Raw genomic sequence first — 26,059 nt, 5'->3', positions numbered from 1 at the left:
CACACATACTTGTTTTTTGCAGCAAGTAACAAGGAGAAAGTTATATTGTTGTCACTATTCCTTACACAGAAATACATTAAAAAACTGCTGTAATGGGTGTTCTTTTTATTTGTTTCTATCTAAATGATTTGTTTGTTATTGAATAAAAACATGAAAACAAATTCAATATTTTATTCATCAACAGTTTGTGGTACATGTCAATCTGTTTTCCAGAGTGAAGCAATGTTTTTGATAATTACTTAGAGAATCTCACATGAATGGTCATTTCAAACACAAGTTATTCAACAAGTTTTCTGAAGTCGATAAAAAACCCAAATCTTAGCCGTTTTAGTAAATGAATGAACTTTTATAAATTCCATTTTGAATGACCACAAATGTGTGATTCTATTGGTATCTGTATATAAATACTTCTATGCCAATTTTCTGCGCTTAATACATAAAACATCACCTTATAGCCTGGCCATTTCCAAAGCTATGAATTAATGACGTAACGCCCACATTTTAGATAGTTTTTAAACTTGTTACATGTATGCATCAAAAATATATAATGACCTTTAAATGTCATGATGGCGATATCATTATGATATAAATATAACAATCACTTGTAGCATTATGGATGTTGCCTTAGATATACATTTAACAGGATTGAAATTGTAGTTTACAGCACACAAATGTACCATAATGTCATAAAATACCGTGCTGTAATATCACATTGTACCACTAGCCTTGCTATATAATGCTGTATAAGGCTTTTTAGTACAGTTCAACAATACACCAAGATATTGCTCCTTCGTCACAAAAACATGTCAGCAAAGTATTCATCAAATTCTTCCTCCCTGAAAAGATATAAAGCCAGTTATAGTTAATCATTTTAAACATGCCAATCAGAGTCTAGCATTCAGTGCACCCTATTCTAGTTATTAGCCTAAATGACTGTGAGGTTTGGTGAATTTGGCAGAGTTGTCATACTAAATCATCCACTCACCTGAGTTTCAAAGGCAAACTTTAAGTCAGTCACATATGGTTAATATAAAACCAAATTAATAAACTTATTCTTGCCATCATTGCCACTCCCTTTGAATACATTTGTTTGTTTACAATACATTAACTTTTTACCGTTTACATAAAAGTTAAGCTACCATTAATTGCAACAAAGTCTATGTCTTCATGTACCGGTACATGTATTTGATCTATTATGCACAAAAATGCTGACCTCTACTACGTTACATAAAATACTGTTAATGTCTTATTTTAAGAGTGGTAAGCACTCGGAAACATAAATGGCAATTACACTACCGGTAAATTACACAAATGATCATCACTTGTTATCTCGTCATAACAATTGAATTTCTAGTTATAAGGTCCTTTCTCAGCTATATCCATTAGCCAATGTAACATTTCCAAACCAAACAGATTATGGTCTATTTGACAGTGTCTAATCTTGTTAATTAATATAGATCTGTTAACCAGAGTAAGAGTGGTCTACTGGTTAATGTGTCTGCCCCTCACCCGAGAGGTTGTTAATTTTGTTGTAAAAATGTTATTACAAGAGCAAAGATGGTAAAATGTGCTGTATCTGTCTAAATAATCAGGCACACATCTTTTGTCAAAATTAGTAACATAATAGATCATTTGAAACCTTGAAGTAAAAGGTTTTCTGGGTCTGAAACGCAGACTCAAGATGTTAGTGAAGATGGACCCAGATTCATTCTGATCAGCTAAACACATTAATGGCCCAAACTCGTACAGAAAGAGTATTTCATCACCCAGGTCTAAAATCCAAATTAATGAGCACCTGAGAAATATTCTTGTCCTTAATAATAAAATGCACAAACCTAGATTTTTCCTCAACAATTTTGGCAGGTCCACTCCAGATGTTTTCAGCTGTTGGCTGATCTTTGTTGGGCTGAGAGGTCTCTGGATTGTCCTTTGATGATGTGGGTATGTTGGATGCTTCTTCATCTGTAGCATAAGGAATGGACAGTGATACCAGATTACCTTAATACAAATGTGAATGTTACTCAATAATTTCTTATAATGTGTTGATTGAATTACACCCAAATTTGAAGGCAGAATTTATCTCAATTATTTAGCAACATATGAAATAAGTGTGACCCGTGTTTACTTTGAATATTTTCGTATTTTACTAAAAATACCTTAACATCAATACCTTAACATACCTTAACAGGCTTAAGTTGCTTACTTCAATTAGTCCAAATACATGTATATATACTTTAATTTGATAGATTAAAAATGGTTTCTTCCCTTTAAAATCAGTAAGTGTCAAAACCCCAATTTGATTTGAGATAGAGGATATCCGTGCTGATGCCAACCATCGCTATGAAATACCCATATGTGTTTTCATTGAAAACACAATTAGCTCAAGAGGTCAGCTTTTAGAGCTGTACATAAAAGAGTAAAATAATGTAGAGGTAAAATCAGATGTCTCTTTCAGAATTAGTACAAGTACCTGAATGTGAGTCATCTGAATCGCGTCTGTGTTTCTTGGGCTTTTTATGCTTCTTTGACTCTGACTTTTGCGCTGGCTTGGCCTCTTTCTTTCTGAAATGTAAAATATGGCATTTGATAGAGGATTGAGTGACAGCCAATGGATTATCAGTTCTATTGTTTTTTCTGATTCATTTCAAATATCATTTTCAAGTTTGGCTTGTTTGGGTGTAGCCAATGTTTGTTGTAATTCTCAGTAATTCTTTGTACAAAAAACAAAGAATTATACAAGAAACACTGGCTACAAACCGGCTATAATTGAAGCATCACATTTGAAATATAACATTAAATTTTCAACTTCCCAGCATTAAAACTCCCGATTAAAATTTATTTCAGGGGCAGATGAATGAGTCATTGGAAAGGACAACGTCCAATAGAAATTTTTCATTTATCAACTTAATGCTTTAAAAAAAAAAAAATTCATATAACTTACCTATCATGAGTATAATTCAGATGTTTGGTAAACTTAATTAAAAGAATTACAAAAAAATGAAGAAAATTTTTTTTGTATGAAAGTGTCATTATTTTGTGTAACAAGAAACATACTTGTGATGGTAGTTCAGTTTATATGAGCAGTCTGGACACAATCCTGAAAAAAAAGTACAAGTATGATAAGGTTACACAATGGTGAGGTTACAGGAGAACCAAATACACATTGAAAGTTTACAAGAGTACCTTCTCTTCTTTCAAGTTACATAAATATTTTTTTAGTATAATATAAGGCATACTGAGTTTAACGAGAGCGTTTTTCTTCTCCCCATCCTCCATGTAGGCAAAGTTGACCTCCCAACTCTTCAGGTCCCGGTGCTCATTACATTTCTTGTTTCCACATAGAAACTGGCCTGGAATATACAGTCATTAAGTATTTATCACATCAAGAAGAGAGTGCTTATACTTATTTAGCAGTCAGAATTTGTTTTAAGATTCATACAGACTTACTGAAATATTTTGGATTTATGCCGTTTTCTGTAAATTTTTGAAGTTATCTCTGGACTTGTATTCCCCTGCTAGGATGCCATATGCTAATTAATCCCACATATAGAGGGCTAGGCCAAATTACAGAAGTGTTTAACCTATATCATTACCGATAAGCCTGTAAATGTCAAATGAATGTACCTGTAGCTGCAATAATTCAAATGCTGCATTTGACTCAATATTTTTAGACAATATTTTACTAGTTCAAGAGTCATAACTCAAGTTAGACAAAGTGAAAATATCACAAAAATTGCAAGTGCATAACTTCCCATGACTATTAACACTCCTAAACAGTTTCATGAGTGAAAGTGCAAGCAATTTTGGAGCTTTGACCATAACTCTTGTTAGCCAAGAGAAATGTGTCATGAAGGCAGGAGAACATCAGCCTATACTGAACCAAATATGTACTTAAGTATATGCAGGTAAGAAGCAATACTATTGGAGCTACATGTGACGCAATATTTTTCATTCCTATTTTCACTAAGTCAAGGGCCTTAACTCTTGTTAGCCCTAGTGAAATACGTTAACAATGACAGGTGCACAACAGCCCATTCTGACCAATAAACCTTGTTTTATGTGAGTAAGTGCAATACTTTTGGAACAACACAAAACGATTGTTCAGACAGGACAGGATGCAGCCAATGGAACTCCGTAGTCATGTGTGTAGCTCAACCAATTTTAATGTGCAGACATTCAAATATTGGACCTAGGGCATCGTTTTTTATTTAATACATAGTCTGGCTAATGTTGCATTTTGACATTTATCTAAAGGGGAAATTAACATAAATGTCAACAAAAGGTCTCATTTTGTGTTGTAGTTTTTGTTATTTTTTACGGTAAAATAATTGTGTGCTGGCCCATGCTTTTAAGCAAAGCAGAAGCTACCCCACTGTTAGTAGCCCCCAGATGTTTCTATCTATAGATATAGATATATTTAAACCAAAATATGTCAGAAATAGCAATATATGTAAAAGATTTTATTCCAACATATGTCACGGCCCTCTGTATCAGAGTAGCATTGCTATGTTTAATCACTAAGATGAACAGCATGATACAGATCAGCAGACATCTAATTTTAGACCAATTTCTTATCACGTGTACAATTTGACTAGTCCTCCCCTACCTTTTCCTTCCATCACTTCCCGTTCAATTCGCCAGCGCATAGCGACCTTGTTCTCCTTGTATCTACTTAGGTCAGCGATACAATACTCCTTGAACAGCTTGTCATAGTACTTCTTTGCTAAGCGCTTCGCCCTGGAAATAACTTACAGAGTTTAACAATGCAAATTGACAATAAAAAATTCCATCCGATGCCGATGTCTATGAATTGAATTACTAAAGTTTGCAATGTTCTTCAATTCTTCTCAAATGAGACAAAAAAATCCCAAATGTTATAGCAAAATGTGTGTTATACAATGCTTTGACACTTATACTGTTAAATTATTTGTTTAATATTGATTTTTTTTCAAAACTTCTGTAAAAAACATTAATTTAAAGCAAAAGGCTCAACTATTGTCAATATACTTTGACATCTCTGCCATCAGATACTGAGACAAGAGAGAAGACCAATGCTCGACTTTTGTGTTTTTCAGGAGAATAAACAGCATAACTTCACAACTATAAAAGCCTGAGTAATGGGCATATTTTAACATAAGTGTATTGTCTATGACAATATGTGTAGCAAGTTTCATTTGTATATATGCTAAAAAGGTTTTCGAGCAATGGCAAAAGTTTAACTATTGCACAACATCAATGACACCACCAGAGATGACAACAGCAGCACAGAGACTAAAAACATTGACACCATCAGAGATGACAACAGCAGCCCAGAGACTAAAAACATTGACACCATCAGAGATGACAACAGCAGCACAGAGACCAAAAGCATCGACACCACCAGTGACAACAACAGCAATACAGAGACAACTAGAAATGTGTCCATAGGACACGGATGCCCCCACTTCGATTTTTTGTCACAGAAAATAAGCCATAATGATTATTCAGGATAATCTGCACATATAGGATAAGTTGAGTTGAGTTGGGTTTTACGGCATCGCAAGACTGTATAGGTTATATGGCGCCATTCAGGCAGGAAAAAACTTGTTGGATCCACATTGGACACATACTTTTCAAGAATTAGATTGGAAACATATATTTTTGAAGTATTTTTGGCAAAAAAGGGCCGTAACTCCTAAATGACTAAAGCGATTTCCATGACTATCGAACTTGATCAAGATATTATGGTCACAAACATGTGTTTAAAGTTTGGTGAGGATTGGACAAACAGTTTTCAAGAATTAGATTGGAAACATATATTTTTGAAGTATTTTTGGCAAAAAAGGGCCGTAACTCCTAAATGACTACAGCGATTTCCATGACTATCGAACTTGATCAAGATATTATGGTCACAAACATGTGTTTAAAGTTTGGTGAGGATTGGACAAACGGTTTTCAAGAATTAGATCGGAAACAATCTTCGGGACGTACGTACGTACAGACAGACGTACGTACGGACAAGGGCAACCCTATATGCCGCCACTTTGTGGGGGCATAATAACAATATATATGATTCAACCATTTTTTTTTTGAAACAGAATTTAAAGTTCAATGAAATAGTGATGATTTCAAAGATCTATTCAATCTATTTAAGAGTACCAGGTTTCATCTGGGTCGTCCTCCTCTGTCCACAGAAACTTGTGATGCTCTCGGATTACATCCAGGTCTGTCTTGTCCTTAGAACTGAAGTCAAAGTAGCATCATTATGGTTATGACAGTGATGGTTTTCAGCATATTCTTGTGAAAATATAAAAGGAGACCTTTCAATTAATGGTTTGATTGAGAACGCTGGCTAGCAAAGTTCTTAAATAGCTGCATTATAAACGTGTCAATTTTCATAAAAATGCAAATGCAAAATTATTCCATTATTGTACTTAAGAAAACATTTTCCTGTACTTTTGACAAATGAAATGAATAATTATTATGTATGTAGTGAAGTTTCACATTTATATAGTAAATGAGTAAGAAACATTGACTTACGTGTCTCTTTTAAATTCTCCTGCTTTTCCTCCATAATATTGAAGGTAGTTGTTGACTAGCAGTTTATGTTTGTCAAACTGAATATAAGTTAAAGGAACTGAATAATCACTATCACCAATGATTACTTATTAATAAGAGATTATTAAATATATCAGATTGACATTAAAAAGACAGTTAATGATTTTAATTATCTTCCCCAAAACACAAATCCACAATAACCTGAGCAGTCTTAAGTTTTTACCATAATAATTGGACTGCCAAGAGACTTAGCAATAAATCATTGATTTGTAACATGGATGTCGAGTGTTCCAACCCTGACCACATTATATCAAAAATGATGTATATAAATACTTCCAGTGACTCCCACACCAGGCACCCAGCTTATGAGGCCAGTGCTTAGAACGTTGGAGTATCGGTATTCATCTGGTAAAACACACAACAGTTGTCTACCATGTATTTGTCTTAAACATCTGGCATGTTTAAAAATCCAGAGGTCTGAACAACATTAATTCACCTAGACTCCATTGTAGAACATGCATAATGATCTACCAATGTACCAGCCATCTATTTCAACTAGAGCAAACAGACTGCTAGCAGAAATGTACTCAAAAAAGGATACTGCATTTAAACTTATAATTTTGTGTCGCATAATCCGTCCCTCTTCCCTGAAATAAAAATCATTTATTGACTTTTGAATTGCTGTATGTACATGCAATTAAAAAACACTGATCATGATAATGTATGTGATAAAGTTTTCAAACAAGAGCTGTCACAGAGACTGTGCTCGACTATTACTCTGCTTTTAACTTTCAGGATTGCAAAGTTGTTTTAAAACATGCATGGATAACTGCAAAATTAGATTAAATGCAAAAATTAAACCAGAATTTCTATGTCAAATAGCCAAGGGGCAAAGAAAGAGTAATCATACTTGATTGTTTTAAGTTTCAATGCATTACATCAAGTAGTTGTTGAGTTAATGACTGACTTGTGCTTACATGTAAAACCATAACCAAAATTTCTGTGTGGAATAATAATGGGGCAAAATTTATATTATATGCAGGACAGAGTTATCTAACTTTAATTAGGAAGGTTTGATGGCTGGGAGCCTTTGTATAAAATTTCAATGAATATGTAATGTAAATTTGCTGAGATAAGTACAACATTCAAAATCTTAAACAGAATTTCTAAGTTGAATAATAAAATTACGTAGTTGCTGAGATATTAACCTATGTGTGCTAACATGCAAAACCTTAACCTGAATTTCGGAATTAAATAATAAAGGGTAATTAGAATACAACCTACATGTTTAGCCAATAAAATTGCAGATAGGCAATCATGAAGTACTATTAACTTCATGTCAACAATTACTTAAGTATTTATTAAGTAGGTTGGATAGTTGGGAACATAACTAAAGCTTCAATGCAATACATGCAATGATGTATTTGCTGAGATAATGACTTGCGGATGCTTACTTACAAAACCTTTACCAAGGTGTAATGTTTTATTCTCTATCGCAACTAAAATTTAACAAAAATAGCTTATTATAAGAAGGTGGGATAAAAAATGTAGGACAAGCAGCTGGTTTCTTTTCCCTGGTCACCAAAGTTACTCACTTGTTATATTCCTCCTCCAATTCCCGCTTATGTCCCTTGCTTGACTTTTTCTTTTTCTCCTTCTTTGCCAAATCTTCATACCTGCGTCTGATAATAAATGAATAACGTTTTTGTTTCTGCTACTTTACATACAGGATACTTATATCAGGTGTCTCTCAAGTAAATATAAACATTAATTCACAATTTTCTTGTTCCATACTTTTAATTTTATAGAGAGAAAACTCTCCCCATTTGTGAATCAGCAAGATTAGAACAGGGAATGATACTTTATCAAAATGTTACTTGTTTATATGACTTCATTTCAATAAAAGTTTATCTTATAAGACTTACTTCCTAAAAATGAAGCTCTAATAGTTTTGTATATATATCATAAAGTAATACTTAAATCATCTTGTTTCCTAGTTTACCTTTTTCTTTCAGATTCACTGTCATACTCAAATTCTGAATCATAGCTGCCAGCCTGATTACTCTGGAAGAAAACATGTTGTTTTAGAAAACATTTCAAAGCTAAAAAAAATAACAGATAGAAACATGTGGAAACATGTCTATAAATTGATGCCTCCTACTCGGCCTGCAACTGTCTGGTACAGTTCATATTTGTCACTGACAACATCACAAATTTTAGTGCCACTGACCGCAGTATTGTGTCTGGAATAATCTGGGGGCAGGGAGGGAATGGGGGATGTTCAGACAATCATTGGATGCATGATTCTGCCATACCGAAAATCATTACAAGAACCATGGACTAAATTAATAGTGTGATCTTGGTATCTATGATTCATGTTGTAGTTAGTATGCCCAATGGTATACTACGTCACATGATTTGGTAAAGCTTATATAAGAGATGAAAAAATTAGACACCAGGTGAGTTTGGTCATCTTTGACAATATTCAATGGCCATAAACGTTCAAGACCCAATACACACAATATCACAGGTGCCTGTAAATGTAGCTACAATCATGGGTATTCAGTCTAATCGGGGATTTTTTTATCATTTCGCCATTAATATGTTTGCCATGAACGTCGCACAAGTCTGCCAATACCAGAAATCATAAAAGACTCTCCATCTATATGGACTAACAGTAACAGAAAAATGATATATGTCATCATGTTGTTGTAAAATGACTGTTATGCACCAGTCAATTGTAACCACACCCCCTAGGTCTGGGGGAAAACGGGGAAAATGGGCCATGATTTTACCATCAAGGTGACCCCACAATGCGGTGGTTTTGTTTTCATGCCGAAAATGATGGGGAATGGGCCTGTAAACCTAACATGGGGGGGGGGGGGTTTGGTGGCTGATTGTCCCACAGGACGGAAATTTTACCCGGGATTGGCTGGACTGTACGTGAGTCCTCACCAATTCCCAGACCTGGGGGGGGGGGGGGGGGGGGGTGCGTGGCTAGAATTGACTGTTGCAGCAATTTATGTCCCGAACTAATTGCATCATTACAATCCAGGTGAACTAAATCAATAACTGGGAGTCAGGATAACATTTGTATTTTTGGTCCCAGGTAATAGGCATCACTAAACCATCAAATTAATTCATGCATCGAAGACAGACTAAATATTAGTTAACAAAAAAATCCAGGTAAATAAAATGAAAATATACCAGATATTTTGGATTGCTGTTGGACATAATGTAACGTTTTATTTATTATGATCAAAATAATGATTAGACGCTTCCAATCCTCCTGAGGAGATTGATGTTTTGGGGTAGCTTATTTTCATTTTCAAAGGGTCTATTGGATACGTCCTATTTAAATTTTTGAGCTTATTGATTCCTAAAATAATTAAATAGATGGTAAAAATAGTTGTTTTAACGTCATTAATATTTGATATTTTTTTAATTCAATTGAAAAAAATAAATAATTCGTAAAAAATGGGTTCTCTCAATACTAATTGGACTGATCCAAAACCAAGATGTCTGCGCCCATGATTTGTGTGCCAGGTGGGATAATTGGATATTACTAGCGCGAGTGTCCGACTTGTCGCCAAATGCATTACCAGTTTTAATTATAAGTAGATTTTTGCTGTTTTTCTATTACAATTGAAATCAATTATGTTAAAAGCGTTGTCAAATAATGCAAAGTAATATATTTTCGAGGCCTTGAATGTCAAAAGACTATTTTAAACCAAGTTAATATTTGAAACTCAGCTTGGCATCATTCACTTAGAAGTACAATTATTGAACTGCTTCCTGTTTTGACGATTGGACTGCATTACTGGATGATCAGGGCTTTCAATTGACCTGAGCTTTCTGAGTTTTGATGCCTAAAAGTTGTAAATGATTCGTAAATTGTTGTAGGCTTCAGTTTTGACCGAGAAGAATTTCTGTGCAAGAGTCAGTATCAACTGAAAGGAGCCGCAAAGCATAATCTGAATGTTAATTAAATAAAGTCATGACCAATTAACAATCGATTTGGAATCTGGTAACCAATTAGCAGCAGTCAAACTCATGGTCCAAATAATTGTACGTTGATGATTTTTTTTTTAGATATTTGATATGGCATATCCTTCACGTACAAATTGTTTAGTATCAAAAGTGGGAAGTTATTCCGATCGGGATTCCAGGTTAAAGCATATTGTGTCTATAAAATATCTTAAAAACATAAAATAACATTATTTATCTGGTAATATTTCTTATTAGTTCCGTACATACAAAAAAAATATATCCAACTTATAATTATGAGTTTGACAGGTTTTCTTCATTTCATTCTGTCAAAACATAACGATATATACATGAAGTGCACCTGCAAGGCTTTAGGGCACAATTTTAAAACAATCGGAACATTTCGGCCATGGCCAAGTTGTTATGATTGTATTAACGAGGTCTATCTCGAAGCTTGTCGGAGGTGGCCAAGTTATAACGATTGGATCAAGTTGTTTCCCTTGGCATAATTGTTGTCTGTGTCCGTCAACTTTTGTTTTATTGGAAAGGTAAACAATGTGTTTTAATGCATTAAATGCTTGTTTTGTGCAAAATAACTTTTCACTTACATGGTAAAATATGAATATAAACCTTTATTATCCATTTCAACAATAAAAAACAACACTTAATACAATTTCAATATTTTTAAAACACCCCCGTTTTTTGCACAAACCCGTTTAGACGTTAGGGATTGGAAGAATCCCATATAACACGTCTATTATTTTAGACTATCAAACTCAATGAAGTGTAAATCCAACCATTATGTGTATTAAAGGATTCCCTCGAATTTTTTGCTAAGTAAATGGATTTAAAATCAAAAATGCTTATATGTATTTTTTTAAAATTGTTTTTTATATCTTAAAAATTAATATATTTTTCGTAGCACATGTTTTTAAAGGCGCGGGAAGTAAGTGAACGCTCTTAGATGTAAATCGTTGTTGAGCAGCAGCAATGGAATCTGGTGAGAATCACATACAACAATTATTCATTGAAAGCTGGCTTGTTAGTTGAAATGTTTACTGTTACAGAAATAAACAAGCATTTGTTTACTCTTCTTAGGTCAGAGACTGTGCAGGGAAGAAGTCAATATTTCTGCAGGTCGGGGAACATATACCAGAAATGGTTTCATCTATTCATCACTTGCGGGCGCATTGTTAACTTCTACATCTGATGACAGCAAGGTATGTGTATATCAAGAATACATATCTAGTTCTTGTAACAATGACATGATTTATTTGATGATGTAATTACTTTGTTTTTCTTTGCTAATGCACCAGTCAATTGTTACCAGGGCCCCCCCAGGTCCGGGGGTATACCGGGGATAGCCGGGGAAATGGGCCGTGTTTTTACCTTTCAGGTGGCCCCACAGTGCCGGGTGAATGCGGTGGTTTTGTCTTTGCTTTACATATAGTGGGGAATGGGCCTTACCTAGGATCCCTGGGGTGCAGGGGCATTTTGCAGGGATTTTACCATCTGTGCGTCCCCACAGGGCGGGGATTTTAGCAGGGGTTGGCTGGACTGAAAGTCAAAGTACCCGCTATTCCCCGGACCTGGGGGGGCCGTGGTTACAATTGACTGGTGCATAATACACAATGACATATACTTAGGCCAGCCTCCTGCAATAGAGTTGTCCAATATTAAATATATGGTTCTCAAATATTCCCTTTTTTGGGGGGGGGGGGGAGGGAAATGCCTCCATTTTATCCTGCTATTACAATGATTCTTCAAATGCTCTAGTTTTATTGTATAAAGTTAGGTAGCTGTGTATTGAGTGTGTTACCATGAATTTGATTTTTTTTAGAAAGTGGTCGAGGTATTAAGAGGTGCTGATGAGAACATTGTCCCGACAGTTGATGCTCTTGTTACTGCAAAGGTGGGTCTTTTTCTCAAAATTGTCCCAAGTAGAGGTAGGTATAAACCTAAACATTGTCGCAACAGTTGATGCTCCTGTTACTGCAGGGATAGGTCTATATCTTTGCTTTCAAGGTCTTAAGATACATGTTGTGTACTGTAGTTATAGATAAGTGCATTCTAAGAAATTGATGTACAAGTGTTCAGAACACTAAGTCCTTATATGTATACCTACATGTATGCATAAATGTTATTTTCAATAACCAGGCCTAGGCATCCCTCATGGCATATATTCAGACCAAGTCTCAGTGGCATATTCTGTAACTTAAAACATACAGTATTGGCTATTTCCAATGTTGACATCTTCGCCAAGACTTGTTATTCCTTAATGCAAATACTGTAGTGATGAATTTCCAAACTATAGGGCTTTAAAGGTGCAAATACTTGTTCAAAAAATGTCTAGAGAAAGGCCTGAGTTATGTAAGAAATACCTTTTCAATGGGGTTAATGTTCTTTTTGTACTCATTAATCACTTTCAAATGTTATCAAAATAATATCTGGTCACCAGGAATCTAAAATTCATATATTAAAACATCGGATGCCTGAATTAAAAAAAGGATTATTTTTCTATTCTCAGATCACCAATGTGAATCCCAGATTTTGCAAGTGTGCAATCATCAAAGTTGGAAAGACAGACCTGAAAGACTCGTTCAGGGGAATGATCAGGTAATATTGGCTGTGCCGAGCTTCCATTAAGAATTTGAAATTGGAAGTACATGTTTGAACTTCCTTACCATTAATTTTGGAAAATTTCATTGAAAGGTGGCATTTTAAGTCTCTCTAATAACAATTTGTTCAAATAATTTTCAACTATTATGTTTAAATTAAATAATTTGCAACTATGACTTTTCAACTTTATATCATAAAAAGTCATGTTGCTTTGACACTGACAGAAATTCTCACAATGAAAGTCTAAATGATAATGAGTTTTTGTTCTTCAAAGGTATCAATTTTGGAAATTTTAGTCCATTATTAGGGAGCGATATCCTTCCTGTAAGGGAAGCCCTGCTGTGGTTGCTGTTTCCTTAATGAATGATAATCCTTTAGAATGATTTTGTATCAAGGAGATATTTTCAAAATTCAAGTCACCTATCTCCTCTGTATGTAATCTCTCATAGGATTCTTGATATAATGACTCCCTCGGTTTGTTTTCTACTGCTCTTTGTTAGTTTTTGGAAATGAAGGAGGAGCATTCAAATGTACAAGAGATTTGGTAGCTACGAAGAATGATCAGCAGTAATTTTCACTGATTGATGAGTCCACCTTGCTAAGTTTATTTGAAAACAGTGTAGTATTCTGTAATTACTATTGTTATTCTGTAATTCAGAATGTTATTATGGTACCAGATTATTTGTGTGCAAGTTATAAATGGTGTAGATTGATTTGGAAGATGTTTGTTTACAAGCTAGATTTTAAATTTCAGAAGAGAAGATGTCAGAGCCACAGAAAAGGACAAGGTAGTGCTTGTTTAACAACATTTTCATGTATTAAATCAAAAGGAATGTAATATGAAAATGGTTTTATCATCTGACGTCTTGCTGGGATATTTTTTTATCTCGTGCATACACTATTGAATAAATAACTCAGATATTTGTAAATGAATCATACAATTGCACTTGCCTCTCTTTAATTACATGCAATTATAAGGTATTTCCAATTCCATGCTTGTTTACCTTGCTTACTTTCTGCAATATACTTCATTTTCATGTCAATATTGAATATAAATATTCAGGTGGAGATGTCAAAAAGTTTCAGGCCAGGTGACATAGTCATATCAAGAGTTATTTCCCTTGGTGACTCTCAGAGTTACCTTCTCACAACTGCAGAAAACGAGCTTGGGGTTGTCATAGCAACCAGTGAGGCTGGTAAGTTGGTTATTTTCCATATTTTCTTTATCAAATAATGTATAAGCCCATCCTCTTCAACCATGCGCCTTCAAGTGTATTCATAACCTATTTTTGGAGCAATTTACTTCATTTTTGAGGTTGTCAGATAGTCATTCTTTTCATTCATCCAGTTTAAAATGAGTTTTCTTAATAACTTCAAAATCAACAAAGACATAAACTGCCAACTTCATACTGTACATTTGATCTCAATAAGACTACACTCTTTCACCACCAGTTACATCTGTAATGTAAATATTTTATACATACGCAAGTATCTTTTATAGTATTTTTTTAACTTTTTATTTTAGTTGATTATCTGTGGGCAGCAATTTTTATGCATGCCCTTGTACACAAAATGACATAAATAAAATCATATGAGACCAAAGACGGAGTCAAATTGTTGTCAAATAATAAACATTTTGCTTGGTGAAGCTCATTTGAAACTCACAACCTCTAAAAAGGGTAGCTTTGAAAATAAAAAGGCTCCATGGTTATTTTTTTATTGATAAAAATGATGTAGTTTTGATTTCTAAACTGTTGTGCTGTCATACTTTTACTATTTACCTTTGTTTGATACTGTACAGGTGCAAGCATGGTACCGGTCAGTTGGTCCAAGATGCGTTGTCCATTGACTCTACAGGAAGAACACAGGAAGGTTGCAAAGGTCCAACCCAGGTTTATAGAAGCTACGGGAACATAGAGATATCATCATTTATTATTTGTATTTTGATTGTAATTTGTTTTGAAATTTGAAATAAATGTTGATATATACCTATTAAGTTTGTTTTTGGCAATTATTGTCTGAACAGGTATGCTCAGCTGTTAGGCCTTTCTTTCATATTTGATAACTCATGAAGAGAGTTGTGTCTCCATTTTTGATACATGCTATCTGACTCGAGCATAATTCATTCAGCCATGACCAAATATTGTTCTATGAGTATTATATTTTATACTCAGCACCACAATCAATGTCAAGCTTACTGTTGTGTAAGAATAAAATATTGCCTGAACTGTATATACAGATAAAACCTTGTTGGATGGTTGCTAATGATTTCATGACAAATTGACAATACATGCAAAGATCAATGGAGTCAGGGTTCCTGTTATTGAAAATGACAATGTTACTTTAACAGATACGTCAAGGTCAGTGTTGCAGAACTTATCAAAGTTCCTGAAAATTTCGCCATAACAATTGGAGACAAGGTCATGGTTAAAGAATTGATTTAGGTCACTGTAACAGAAAATAGTCGTTAATTTATCACGAAAATTCTAATGTGTCACTTATAGGAATGAGAAATGTCGGGGTTACTATAGTTATAAAGTTATGTCAGGATTAAGGTAATAGAAAAGTCATCATTACTGTAATAGAAAAATGAAGATAAATTAATCTTGTTTAATGCTTTATTCAACGTTAATATTCAAATATAAATAATTAACAATTTGCAACAAATCAGTAACAAAATGTGTACAGAATAGTGGCAAAAACATCAAAAAAGATATCAGATACAATTCTGCAGCAGATCTTCCAAATTAAAACCATGCAATAAATTCAAATATATTATTAGGGAAGTGAAAATGGTTCTATTGTCCTTAATGTAATGCCACTTGGACTTGTGACACTTGTACACCTCAGATTCTAACCCACACCAATTCTTGATACACTGTACTTATATTATTATAACGAGTTTTCTGTATGAATGCAAACAAATGGGATGAAAAGGGAAAAATCTGTTTTTATACCCGGTAATTAACCCCAACAAATCATAACACATCAAGAAGGGATGCAACAGGAACAAACAGTCCTAAGTTTGCACCAACAGAATATATTCATATAACAAAACAAACTGGCTAGATTGGCCAAATTAAAACAAAAATATAAATTTCCAAAATAAAAACAAAACTATAAAAAAGTATCTGTGTACACACATTCAGTTCATGATATTTAAACAAAAAACTATAAAAGAACAAGATGTATTCCCGAGGGTGTAAACATACACTATCTAAAATAAGAGCTGGATTATAAAAGCCAGAGTTCTCAGGAGTTTTTGAGTTATGGCAAAGGTTGAGGCTTTTGCACAAGGATAACACTCAAGGCTGACATAATACTACAACATTTTGTCTTCAAAAAACACAAGCTTATAGTGCAGGACAACACCATTGTCTTCCAGAACACAGACAAGCTTATAATGTTGTACAACACTATTGTCTTCCAAACAACAGACATGCTTATAATGTGGGACAACACTATTGTCTTCCAAACCACAGACAAGCTTATAATGTAGTACAACACTATTGTCTTCCAAACAACAGACATGCTTATAATGTAGTACAACACTATTGTCTTCCAAACAACAGACATGCTTATAATGTAGTACAACACTATTGTCTTCCAAACAACAGACAAGCTTATAATGTAGGACAACACTATTGTCTTCCAAACAACAGACAAGCTTATAATGTAGGACAACACTATTGTCTTCCAAACAACAGACAAGCTTATAATGTAGTACAACACTATTGTCTTCCAAACAACAGACATGCTTATAATGTAGTACAACACTATTGTCTTCCAAACAACAGACATGCTTATAATGTAGGACAACACTATTGTCTTCCAAACAACAGACAAGCTTATAATGTAGGACAACACTATTGTCTTCCAAACAACAGACAAGCTTATAATGTAGTACAACACTATTGTCTTCCAAACAACAGACAAGCTTATAATGTAGTACAACACTATTGTCTTCCAAACAACAGACAAGCTTATAATGTAGTACAACACTATTGTCTTCCAAACAACAGACAAGCTTATAATGTAGTACAACACTATTGTCTTCCAAACAACAGACAAGCTTATAATGTAGTACAACACTATTGTCTTCCAAAAAACAGACAAGCTTATAATGTAGTAGCTAAAGAACTTCAGCGAACACGTTATATATTACCTTTTTGGATGTGTTCGCTGAAGAGAACGCCGTATCCAAACCCTACCAGAATTCGTGACATTTTTATGTCACGCTGTTATTTCACTTGTATGCATTGTACAGACAAATTAGCTGTATCCTTAGGTTAATGAAGTAAAATGTAGTTCACAAACTCATTTTCAAAACAAAAAAACGCTTTAAAGATAGTTGATTTAGCATTTTAATAAATCCTATTGCAAGCATTCCTTATCTAGGTCATAGTTGTGTTCAAATTTAATCACGTGACACCAAGATTTTCAGAAAATACCCATGTGACCTAGTGTTTATTTTGCTGTTATTTTTTCTATTTCAAATAATTAATAAATAACTAATAACAAATTTGGAATAAATAAACTGTTTTTACTTATCAAAAGGTATTTACAGCCTTACTGCAATTGGATTCAACTAAATGTGAATCCGATGCTATAAATAGAATCCATCATCATGGTCATGTGATTGCATTGCATCATCACACTCAATTGATTCTGGTTGACTTTACTATGGGGGTTACGCCATAACTTTAATGTGTTGTAAACATCAAAAAAATAAATATCAACATTAAAGTTAAGGAAGCCAGGACTAATAATGTAGTACAACACTATTGTCTTCCAAAACACAGACAAGTTTATAATGTAGGAATTACTATTGTCTTCCAAAAAACAGAGAAGCTTATAATGTTGGAAGACTTCAAAAAACATAAATATCAGCAGTTTTGGAAACAACATAAATGCTTTCATAAACAAGTAACAAAAATCAACAACTCCTTTCTGTTCACAAAGGCCATCTTGAAACCTGATTTTAAAATTGTTTTCATTATAAATTTCAAATGTTCAACATCTAGTGTAATTAATTCTTATTCAAGTAAAATATTGCACACCTGTATGTTTTGATTTTTCATTTGAAATTGCATTTAAAAAAAAAAGTAAAGTAGAATGTTTAGTGCCAGAAAGTCACAGTACTAATTCGTCATAAGATGATTTTCAAATAATCTCATGTTGACCCTGTCAAGTCTTTAATGTAATAATATAAATTCATGTATTCACTATCTCTTAAAAACATGTCAAGCTGGGTTTTTAAATCTATGAATCAGGTAACCACTGATGAAGTTTGGTGGTTAAAAATTACAGTCTACAAGTGTGTAGATTAGTGTAAGAAAATTTATTTTGAGGCTTGACTTTTCTTCTTTTTCACAGTCTTTGTAACAGGCAGTCTGAGCATGGTGATAGAATATCCCTTACTTTCCAATTCATCCAGATACACTCTAGGCAGCAAAAAATCTGCCTGCATTTTATCGTAAGCTGGAAGATTGTCGATAAAGTCTTGGAAGTCTTTACGAGTGTCTACTAAACAATTTTCAACGTGAACTTTCTGCTTCTCAGTCTGAGCCTTTTCACTGATGATTCTTTTAATTTCTTCCTCTCTTTTTGTGATTTCTGTTCTAAGTTCTTCTATCACGGCCTCATACTGCCTTGTGAGAGAGAGGATTTTCTCCGTGGCGATTCTCCTTTCTCGACTTTCTGCTTCCTGTACAGCCTTAGCACGATCTAGATCCTTGGAGTCGCGAAGTTCCTGAAATTATTACAGATAAAACCTATCAAATCTATTTTTAATTTAATATGTCAAGATTTAACAATGCAGAAAAAGAATCTCTAAAGAGTAACATATTAAATTAAATAGTTAAAATTTATATAATTTTTGCAATTAAGATTGATTATTAATGAACATTGAAATGTTAAACATAATTTAATCATACACAGGTTAGTCATTGTCTGACATTAACAACAGAACACAGTTTGCAATAAAACCTTTGCAAGTATTGCTTATCAACAAGTAAACAGGCCCATGATTAAACATAACGGTTATGCAGAGCACATTATTTTCAAACCATTACCTTAAAGGTTACAAGAGTTAAATTGCCTTATTGTTCAGAAGTTTGTTAAAATTAACAACATTGTTAATGTTGTTGGTGTTTATATTCAAACCCTTACTGCTCTTTAAGTTTAGTGAATACGCTTGTGATCTGCCGTTTTTTTTATCAAGATTTAAAACAACTGTTTCAGCCGTACTTGCTTGTATTTAAAAAAATGAGCACATAGTTAAATGTTTCACATATAAAGTTAAAAACGATGTGGTTAATCACATAACTTCAATGAATTTCTAAACAAGCAGCCAACCATAAGAAAGCCCTTTCCATAAAAAATTAAATGATCCATAACTCTTCAGATTTTGAAATCTACGAATTTTTAGCCATGAAAGTGTATTTTCTATTTCATTATTAAGAAGAAGTACAGACTTTAAATGTTCTACCCTTTGCATGGCTCTTACCTTCAAAGCTTGGTCTTTTTCATTCTGGGCTTTTTTAATTGCAATGTCATACTTTTTCTGGTTCTCTCTGAAAAAAATTTATAATGTTTTCTCGATGTCTACACTGTGTCAACTTCATGGACTTACTACATACTGATTTAAATATTTAAGTACTCAGATAATCATTGTGTTTATTCAAATATAAAACTCATTTTATCACTAATCATTTAATAGTCTTTACTGTTCATACATAACATAGTTGCAAAAGAAAGCAATTTTCTCGCTACCATTTTGCATAATAGTTTAAAGCATACTTGACTGCATTTTGTAAAGCAACATCTAAAAACCAGCGTCAAAGCTCTAGAGCAATAAATTGCATGTGTAAAAACTTTGTCCTTTGACTTATTCATGGTATAATGCTAATCAGCTAATTAACAAATCAATCAACACTAAGAATAACCATTATTTACTTTATGCTTATTAATGAAGCCCCATATATCCAACATGCACATTTCTATAAAGTAATTTATATGTTATGATATTAATATATAAACATATGACATTTATTCATTTACCTTTTAGTTTCCCTTAAAACAAACATTGTACAATTAGTGTTAACCAGTTTTTGTCTTCACTTATTCATTGTTATATTCACTTCCGATTTTTTTACTTATAAAAATACTATTCACTCTAACGAGCGCTGCAAAGTTGATGCCAACCATTGATCATTCTTCTTTGTCATTCAGCGGACATAATTTAATGTTAGGGTAAGCCAGAGTTATTGACTTTGCTAAATATAATGTATTGGCAGTGGGAAGACAAATGTATTGTACTTAGTTTTATTTAAATTCATTGAATTATTTTTTTTGTCAGAGCAATTCTTGGGTTGAAGATTTTTGATGTTGATGACAAGCCCATAGCAATGACAAAACACTTCTGACTCCTTTGGTTTGAATATAGCAGGCAAGCTTAAACAACCTCTTTGCATTATGAAGGTTTTAATTGTTTGAAAGACAGTCACAAAGAGTGTTCTATTATAAATTGACTTACTGTGCAACTTTTTCTGCTTTGTCCGCAGCTATTTTCTTCTCCTCTTGTCTGGCCTTGTCAACAGCTGCTTCAAGTTCCCGCTTACATCTATGTTTATGAGGAGAAAATCACAACTTAAGGTATCCTTTGTATAAATATGTGATTTTTGGATGCATTGAGTTTTTTGTACTGGTTAAAAAGGTTTGGTTTGTAGATATGATAAAATATATAAAAAAACATGTAACAAACAAGCAGTTTTGACATTGAAAGGTTGCAAAACACAGTCCTTTCACATCTGATTTCAGATCAAATAAAGAACGACTGCTATGCTTTATATATATTTAATTTTCTGTCATTTACATTTACAAATAATTATTACCATTAAGAAATCCCTACCGTTTCAACTGATACTAAAAACGTATGGGGTAACCAGTCATCGAAATTAAGTATTATTTGCCAAAAGCTTATGAAATAACCAGCCTAATCATGGCTAATGTCCATCAGATACATGAAATAATTCCACTTTGGTAAGCCAGTTTGCTTTATGAGCACAAGAATAAACCATGTCTTATGATCATATTAAGTGTAAGATTTTGACTGTCTTGTGACAAGTCATGTTTTATTATATACCCATCATTAATACACACGCAATACATATCGCAAAATACGGTTGTGCGTTTTCCACTTCAGTGAAATACGGCCGTATTCCACTCTTGTGACGTCACTTCATAACAAGTATTGTTGCGTGATGTTAAAATGACATCATAAAACAAAATAGTGCGTCGTTAAAATGACAATTATTATGAAAACATTTGGCTTTTAAGTGATCTAACCAGTAATGTATATAATAAAAGGGTACTACGTTTTGATCCGGAAGACCGTATTCGACTCTTGTAAATTTTTGCAGATTTTTATTTATCATGGCTAATACGCCTTGTGAAATCCGAATCTGCAAAAATCCACTCGAATCGAATACAACCTCCCGGATCAAAACGCAGTACTAATAACCCTATTTTATTACCTAAAATGATCTAGATATTTGTTTCCTTTATTGATATTTCAATCATTAACTGATCTTAAAACCTGCCTGAATACCTTCCAGTAGCCTCTTTTCATACTTTGGCTTCCTCCATGGTATTGCAAACGACTACCCCTATGCTACCACATTGCTAGTGGGGTAATATCTCATCAAATGTATCAAAGATAACGTGCATAACCACCTTTTTTCAGTTTCTCTGACAGCCTTTATGGAGCCTCTGTTCGCCATAAGCTCCCTCTTGTTAACCTCTTCTTTGGCCAGTTTCTGCATAGCATTTCCACCAAACTCCCCCTATAAGCGGGGTTATACCTTTGTTCATGTATCAAAGTAACTCACCTTTGTTCTGTTTCCTTGACGGCCTTCTTGAGCCTCTGTTCACCCTCTGCTCGCTCCTGTTTGACCTGTTCAATGGCAAGTTTTTGCATGGCCATTTCAACCTTCAAAGCCTCCTCCTGCAAGGATAAATACCGATTTTTGAATATTTTTCAAAGGATCTGCTATGTATCATTTGAAAAACTATACAAAATATTCTACTGTCTTTGTTTCTTTAAAGCTTGTTCGACCAAAGAGAAACTACAACATACAAGCATTGGCATTGGCCAGCTGCAGCTAGTCCGAACTCTTGTTAAACACTAGATCTAAAATTTCAAATGTCTTTGCCCTAATGGTAATTTCTTGCTCATAGCGTATAGACTATAGTGGATAACAGTTTGTTCCACTGTGAAATAGTAATACATCTCATTGACTGAGCACAAAAAATAATATTTAGAGAGGTTAAATATTATAATTGCACTACAACAAACTCTTTTTCTTTTTAATTTATGGTTATTTTTCGTTAAAAATAATAATGAATTGAAAGTTTGCTACATAATTTAGCCAAATGAGATAATATTGGAAATGACATCATTGATTTTTCTTTCCATGCAGCACTATATTGATTGGACTAGTTTTTTACAGTGAAACAGTAAATTAATATTTTGATCAACTCATTGTTTTAAAGAGTATGTTAATTTAATAGAGTTAAATCCAACATTTTCCAATAAACCTAAGTAAAAAAATAAAATTGCATTTCACCACTTTTTAGAAACATGTCAAAAATACATTTTTTTGATACCAGTAGGGCTTTGGCCTGTTGCTTCTTCAGTTTCTTGATGACCCTTTCCTGTTCAATGGCAGCTTCTTCTTTGGCCTTAAAACAGATAAATAAATATGTTATCAATTCAATCTGTATCCTTTGTATAATTACAAAGCAATAATACACTACTATATATATATAAATATATATATATATATATATATATGTGCAGTAACCTTTTCTCATACCTTTTCCAATGCTATCACTTTTAATTTTTCAGCTTCCTCCCAGACTGCTTGTTCGGCAACTCTCATTGCATGAAGCTTCTCCTGTTCTGCTTTCTCCAGTTCCTTTTTGTGCAACTCATGGCCTAAACCTATAGAAACAAACTATCATGTTATGTCTTTAAATACTATGAATCTGTAAATACCAACTAAAATTATTTTTTTTAATGTCTATGAACAATAAAACTATCAACTTAAAGATTTAACTTGATTGAGGATGTAATTGCTCTCTGTCATTGAGAAATGAATACTCCTTTATGTTTTACCCAAATTCTGCCATATCATTAACTATGCATATCGCACACCACCCACCACCCACTTGGGACTCAAATGTGCCGTAAAAAGCCCTAAATGTATCTGAATACCAAAAACGTGGGGTTTCAGCATCACCCATGGCATTTCATATATTTTCAGTTCATTCTGTCAGATCAGTTACCCCCTTGAAGGCCATACCAAATTGATTCTATTCCAATTTAAAAACCTACTTATCTGCCAGTTGGCAAAATAACTATCATGTTGTTACTTAGATGTAAACGTATGTTTACAAATGGTGCTTACCATTTTTACCACCAAATTAAATGATAAAGTGATATTTATTTTCAAGTCCATATCTGACAAGACTGTAAACTTTACATGGTATGACTCATCTTTATCATTATCAGCTCCAAATTATTTATCTTTTTGAGTTTTGTTATTGTTGTTCATTTTTTGGCGCCAAAATGTCTTTACTAGACATTGATCATAGAGGAAAGTTCTGCTAAAGTACATACTCTCAGAATATATGCAATAAATTATGAAATGATATTTTGACCAATGCTTACACCAGAAACCTTTTTAAATAACTAATTCTGAATCTGCTTTGCCATGACATTGATGGAGACATGAGATCAAACACTAATACTCCTCCTTACCTATGATCCTGTTATGAGCACAACCTTGTATTAGGACTGGCTTTGTCTCTTCATAGCGTTTAGGTACCATCTTGTTGGAGATGATTGGAAGATTTACAGCCGCAGTACCTTGGACTACCGACATAATGCTGCCTGAAGTCAAAGAAAAGGCATCACATGATCACTTACAGAAATTCAAGATTACTGAATAGTTTAAACTTATTTTTTTACAATGGTTTTGAAACAAATTATAACAACATTATAGTAATCACTCTGTTGGCACATTATTAGGTGAGACTGTGGTCTTGTGTTGTGGGGGAAACCGGAGTACCCGGAGGAAACCCACTTGTCCGGCTTGGTGACCACAAACCAAACTCATATGCTCCCAGAGAGGCCTGCAATAGGACCCGGGTCAGCTAGGTGAGAAGCGAGTGCGTTAACCACTGGACAACAGGTTACTGCATGAGTACCAGAATATATTGTAACCTCATTCAGACCAGAGTTGAAATAAAAAATAAATAAATACTATACTCATTTTAGTTTTTTTGTAAGCATACTGTATAAAGAATTATATAATATTATATAAAATCATCAACAATTTAAAATATGTAAAGCATACAAGGAAACTAAAATCATAAGAGAAACTTTATTATTTGAATTAGCATCAAAGCTTAAAGAAGTAACTGTTTCAAAGACATGTGCTATATATATACTGTACAGTATAGTCCTAAACTGAAATAAAAAATAAACTATGCTTAAAAAAAAGGGCTTCCGTTAAAGGAAGTTTGGAAGTATATTACTCCCTAAGATTTGGTTAAAACTTCCAAAATTGATTCCTTGGAAGTACTAACACTTCTGTTATACTGAAGAAATCTTCCAAATTTGAAAGCTTGAAAGTTCAAAATATCAAAACCTGCAGTGCGTTCAGTAAGGCGAGCGTTTACAAAACTCTAGCAAATGCATTGTTTTATATTCCTGTTGCAACGCAGCCCATACACTGCAAGCAGGGAACATTTGATGCAAACATCCGTCTCCGTAACCGTCTCCTTGGCCTAGTGGTTAAGCATCCGCCTACAGAGCGGGAGGTCGTGGGTTCGATCCCTGGCCGCGTCATACCAAAAGACATTAAAAATTGGTACAAGTAGCTCCCTTGCCTGGCGCTTGGCATTTAAAGGGTAGTGCTTGGAAAAGCGGTGTACCTCAGTACTGGTTTAACCAAGAAAGTTGTACCCCGTGTATCGGTGCTTTACACCGAGCACGTAAAAGAACCAAGGGGTCTCTTCGAAAAAGAGCTAGGATATTGCACCCGGCCTTCCTTGTATTCCACCACTGTCTCTTCAGCGTGCTGTCCCTTCAGCAAAAAACAAAGGACTCCGTTGGAAATAAGTGCTTGCACTTTCACGGGTTATCCTTGACCGCAAGGTCTAAAGAAATACATACATACATACATACAACATGTTTACTGAATGCATGGCTGGTGTCAACATTACTTTTGTGGTCGTACTTTCAATAAGTCTGAAAGTGAAATGAATCTATATATTATAAATATGTGAATTTGGAAAGTTATAGTTGCAAATTATTTGATTTTTAACATACAAGTTGAAAAAATTGGAACAAATCATTATATTTGAGAGGCTTAAACTTGCACCTTTTGAACAGTGAAAAACTTCCAATATTGATGGACAGGAAGTTCATACAGTCCAGTGTCAAATTCTTAATGGAAGCCCTAAAAACAAACATCTTACAACAATGCTCTTGTCCGTGTATGCAAAAGTGATTTTCATTGATTTTATTTCCCATGAAAATATTTAAAAAGCCCAAAACCCAAAACATCTCTAAAACATCAAAATGTCTATGATTTATAAGAACCTTTTTTCATTTATTGGATGAAAAAAATGTTTGGTGTGGAAAAAAATCATGACAGCAACTCAAAATCATTAAAGACGTTATCATATATTGCATACTTTTTTTTTCTTGCCGCTGAAAATAAAAAAAATCCTTTATTTGTTTACATAATTAATCAAATTAAAGCCATTAAGCATTTGCAATTACCACAATTGCAAGCGTCTCGTGTTGCTAGTAGTGATCTCGGCTCGTCTAAAGCGAGATTTG

At 33.8% G+C, this 26,059-nt stretch overlaps 3 protein-coding genes across 9 annotated transcripts; 1 reads left to right on the top strand and 2 right to left on the bottom strand.

Annotated features, from left to right (window-relative positions):
• Positions 1-157: 157 nt before the first annotated feature.
• Positions 158-9,858, bottom strand: LOC128210261 (protein FRA10AC1 homolog). Its single transcript, XM_052914486.1, has 12 exons — positions 9,745-9,858; positions 8,540-8,601; positions 8,133-8,219; positions 7,139-7,184; positions 6,520-6,596; positions 6,139-6,222; positions 4,607-4,737; positions 3,237-3,350; positions 3,055-3,097; positions 2,471-2,562; positions 1,836-1,962; positions 158-836 (listed from the first exon to the last, which is right to left on the bottom strand). Exons 1-12 carry the CDS (start codon positions 9,769-9,771, stop codon positions 794-796), a joined length of 933 nt encoding a protein of 310 aa, XP_052770446.1. The 5' UTR covers positions 9,772-9,858; the 3' UTR covers positions 158-793.
• Positions 9,859-9,959: 101 nt separating this feature from the next.
• On the top strand, positions 9,960-15,125 carry LOC128210262 (exosome complex component CSL4-like). The gene is made up of 7 exons (XM_052914487.1): positions 9,960-10,083; positions 11,623-11,744; positions 12,365-12,436; positions 13,052-13,140; positions 13,898-13,931; positions 14,207-14,339; positions 14,945-15,125. The coding sequence occupies exons 1-7, from the start codon at positions 10,056-10,058 to the stop codon at positions 15,058-15,060; spliced, it is 594 nt and encodes a 197-aa protein (XP_052770447.1). The 5' UTR covers positions 9,960-10,055; the 3' UTR covers positions 15,061-15,125.
• Positions 15,126-15,749: 624 nt separating this feature from the next.
• LOC128210296 (uncharacterized) lies at positions 15,750-26,040 on the bottom strand. 7 transcript variants are annotated; one of them, XR_008257138.1, is made up of 8 exons: positions 23,969-25,886; positions 23,022-23,149; positions 22,813-22,887; positions 22,035-22,150; positions 20,681-20,767; positions 19,652-19,718; positions 17,921-18,895; positions 15,750-17,275 (listed from the first exon to the last, which is right to left on the bottom strand). XR_008257138.1 is itself a non-coding variant. In XM_052914561.1 (8 exons), exons 2-8 carry the CDS (start codon positions 24,090-24,092, stop codon positions 18,485-18,487), a joined length of 1,008 nt encoding a protein of 335 aa, XP_052770521.1. In that variant the 5' UTR covers positions 24,093-24,100; positions 26,000-26,040; the 3' UTR covers positions 15,750-18,484. The 7 variants fall into 7 exon arrangements, 6 of the variants coding, with proteins under 6 accessions (XP_052770521.1, XP_052770520.1, XP_052770517.1 ...); XM_052914561.1 differs by adding an exon at positions 26,000-26,040 and having other exon boundaries at positions 15,750-18,895; positions 23,969-24,100; XM_052914560.1 differs by adding an exon at positions 25,912-26,018 and having other exon boundaries at positions 15,750-18,895; positions 23,969-24,100.
• Positions 26,041-26,059: the final 19 nt, after the last annotated feature.

This window comes from Mya arenaria, chromosome 12 (assembly GCF_026914265.1).
Source record: "Mya arenaria isolate MELC-2E11 chromosome 12, ASM2691426v1".
Lineage (NCBI taxonomy): Eukaryota > Metazoa > Mollusca > Bivalvia > Myida > Myidae > Mya > Mya arenaria.
The sequence above is the reverse complement of the archived record's forward strand: the minus strand, read 5'-3'. Positions and strand labels throughout refer to the sequence as shown.

Excerpts from the sequence above, each read along its gene's own strand:
- LOC128210296 (XM_052914561.1), bottom strand. The coding sequence starts at position 24,092 with ATGTCGGTAGTCCAAGGTACTGCGGCTGTAAATCTTCCAATCATCTCC. Across the intron at positions 22,888-23,021 it reads AAGTGATAGCATTGGAAAAG|GCCAAAGAAGAAGCTGCCAT; the intron begins GTATGAGAAAAG and ends ATCTGTTTTAAG. Across the intron at positions 19,719-20,680 it reads AAAGCAGAAAAAGTTGCACA|AGAGAACCAGAAAAAGTATG; the intron begins GTAAGTCAATTT and ends AATTTTTTTCAG.
- LOC128210262 (XM_052914487.1), top strand. The coding sequence starts at position 10,056 with ATGTCTGCGCCCATGATTTGTGTGCCAG. Across the intron at positions 10,084-11,622 it reads GCCCATGATTTGTGTGCCAG|GTCAGAGACTGTGCAGGGAA; the intron begins GTGGGATAATTG and ends TACTCTTCTTAG. Across the intron at positions 14,340-14,944 it reads CATAGCAACCAGTGAGGCTG|GTGCAAGCATGGTACCGGTC; the intron begins GTAAGTTGGTTA and ends GATACTGTACAG.
- LOC128210261 (XM_052914486.1), bottom strand. The coding sequence starts at position 9,771 with ATGTCCAACAGCAATCCAAAATATCTG. Across the intron at positions 4,738-6,138 it reads GACGACCCAGATGAAACCTG|GGCGAAGCGCTTAGCAAAGA; the intron begins GTACTCTTAAAT and ends AGTTATTTCCAG. Across the intron at positions 1,963-2,470 it reads TTCAGATGACTCACATTCAG|ATGAAGAAGCATCCAACATA; the intron begins GTACTTGTACTA and ends CTTATGCTACAG.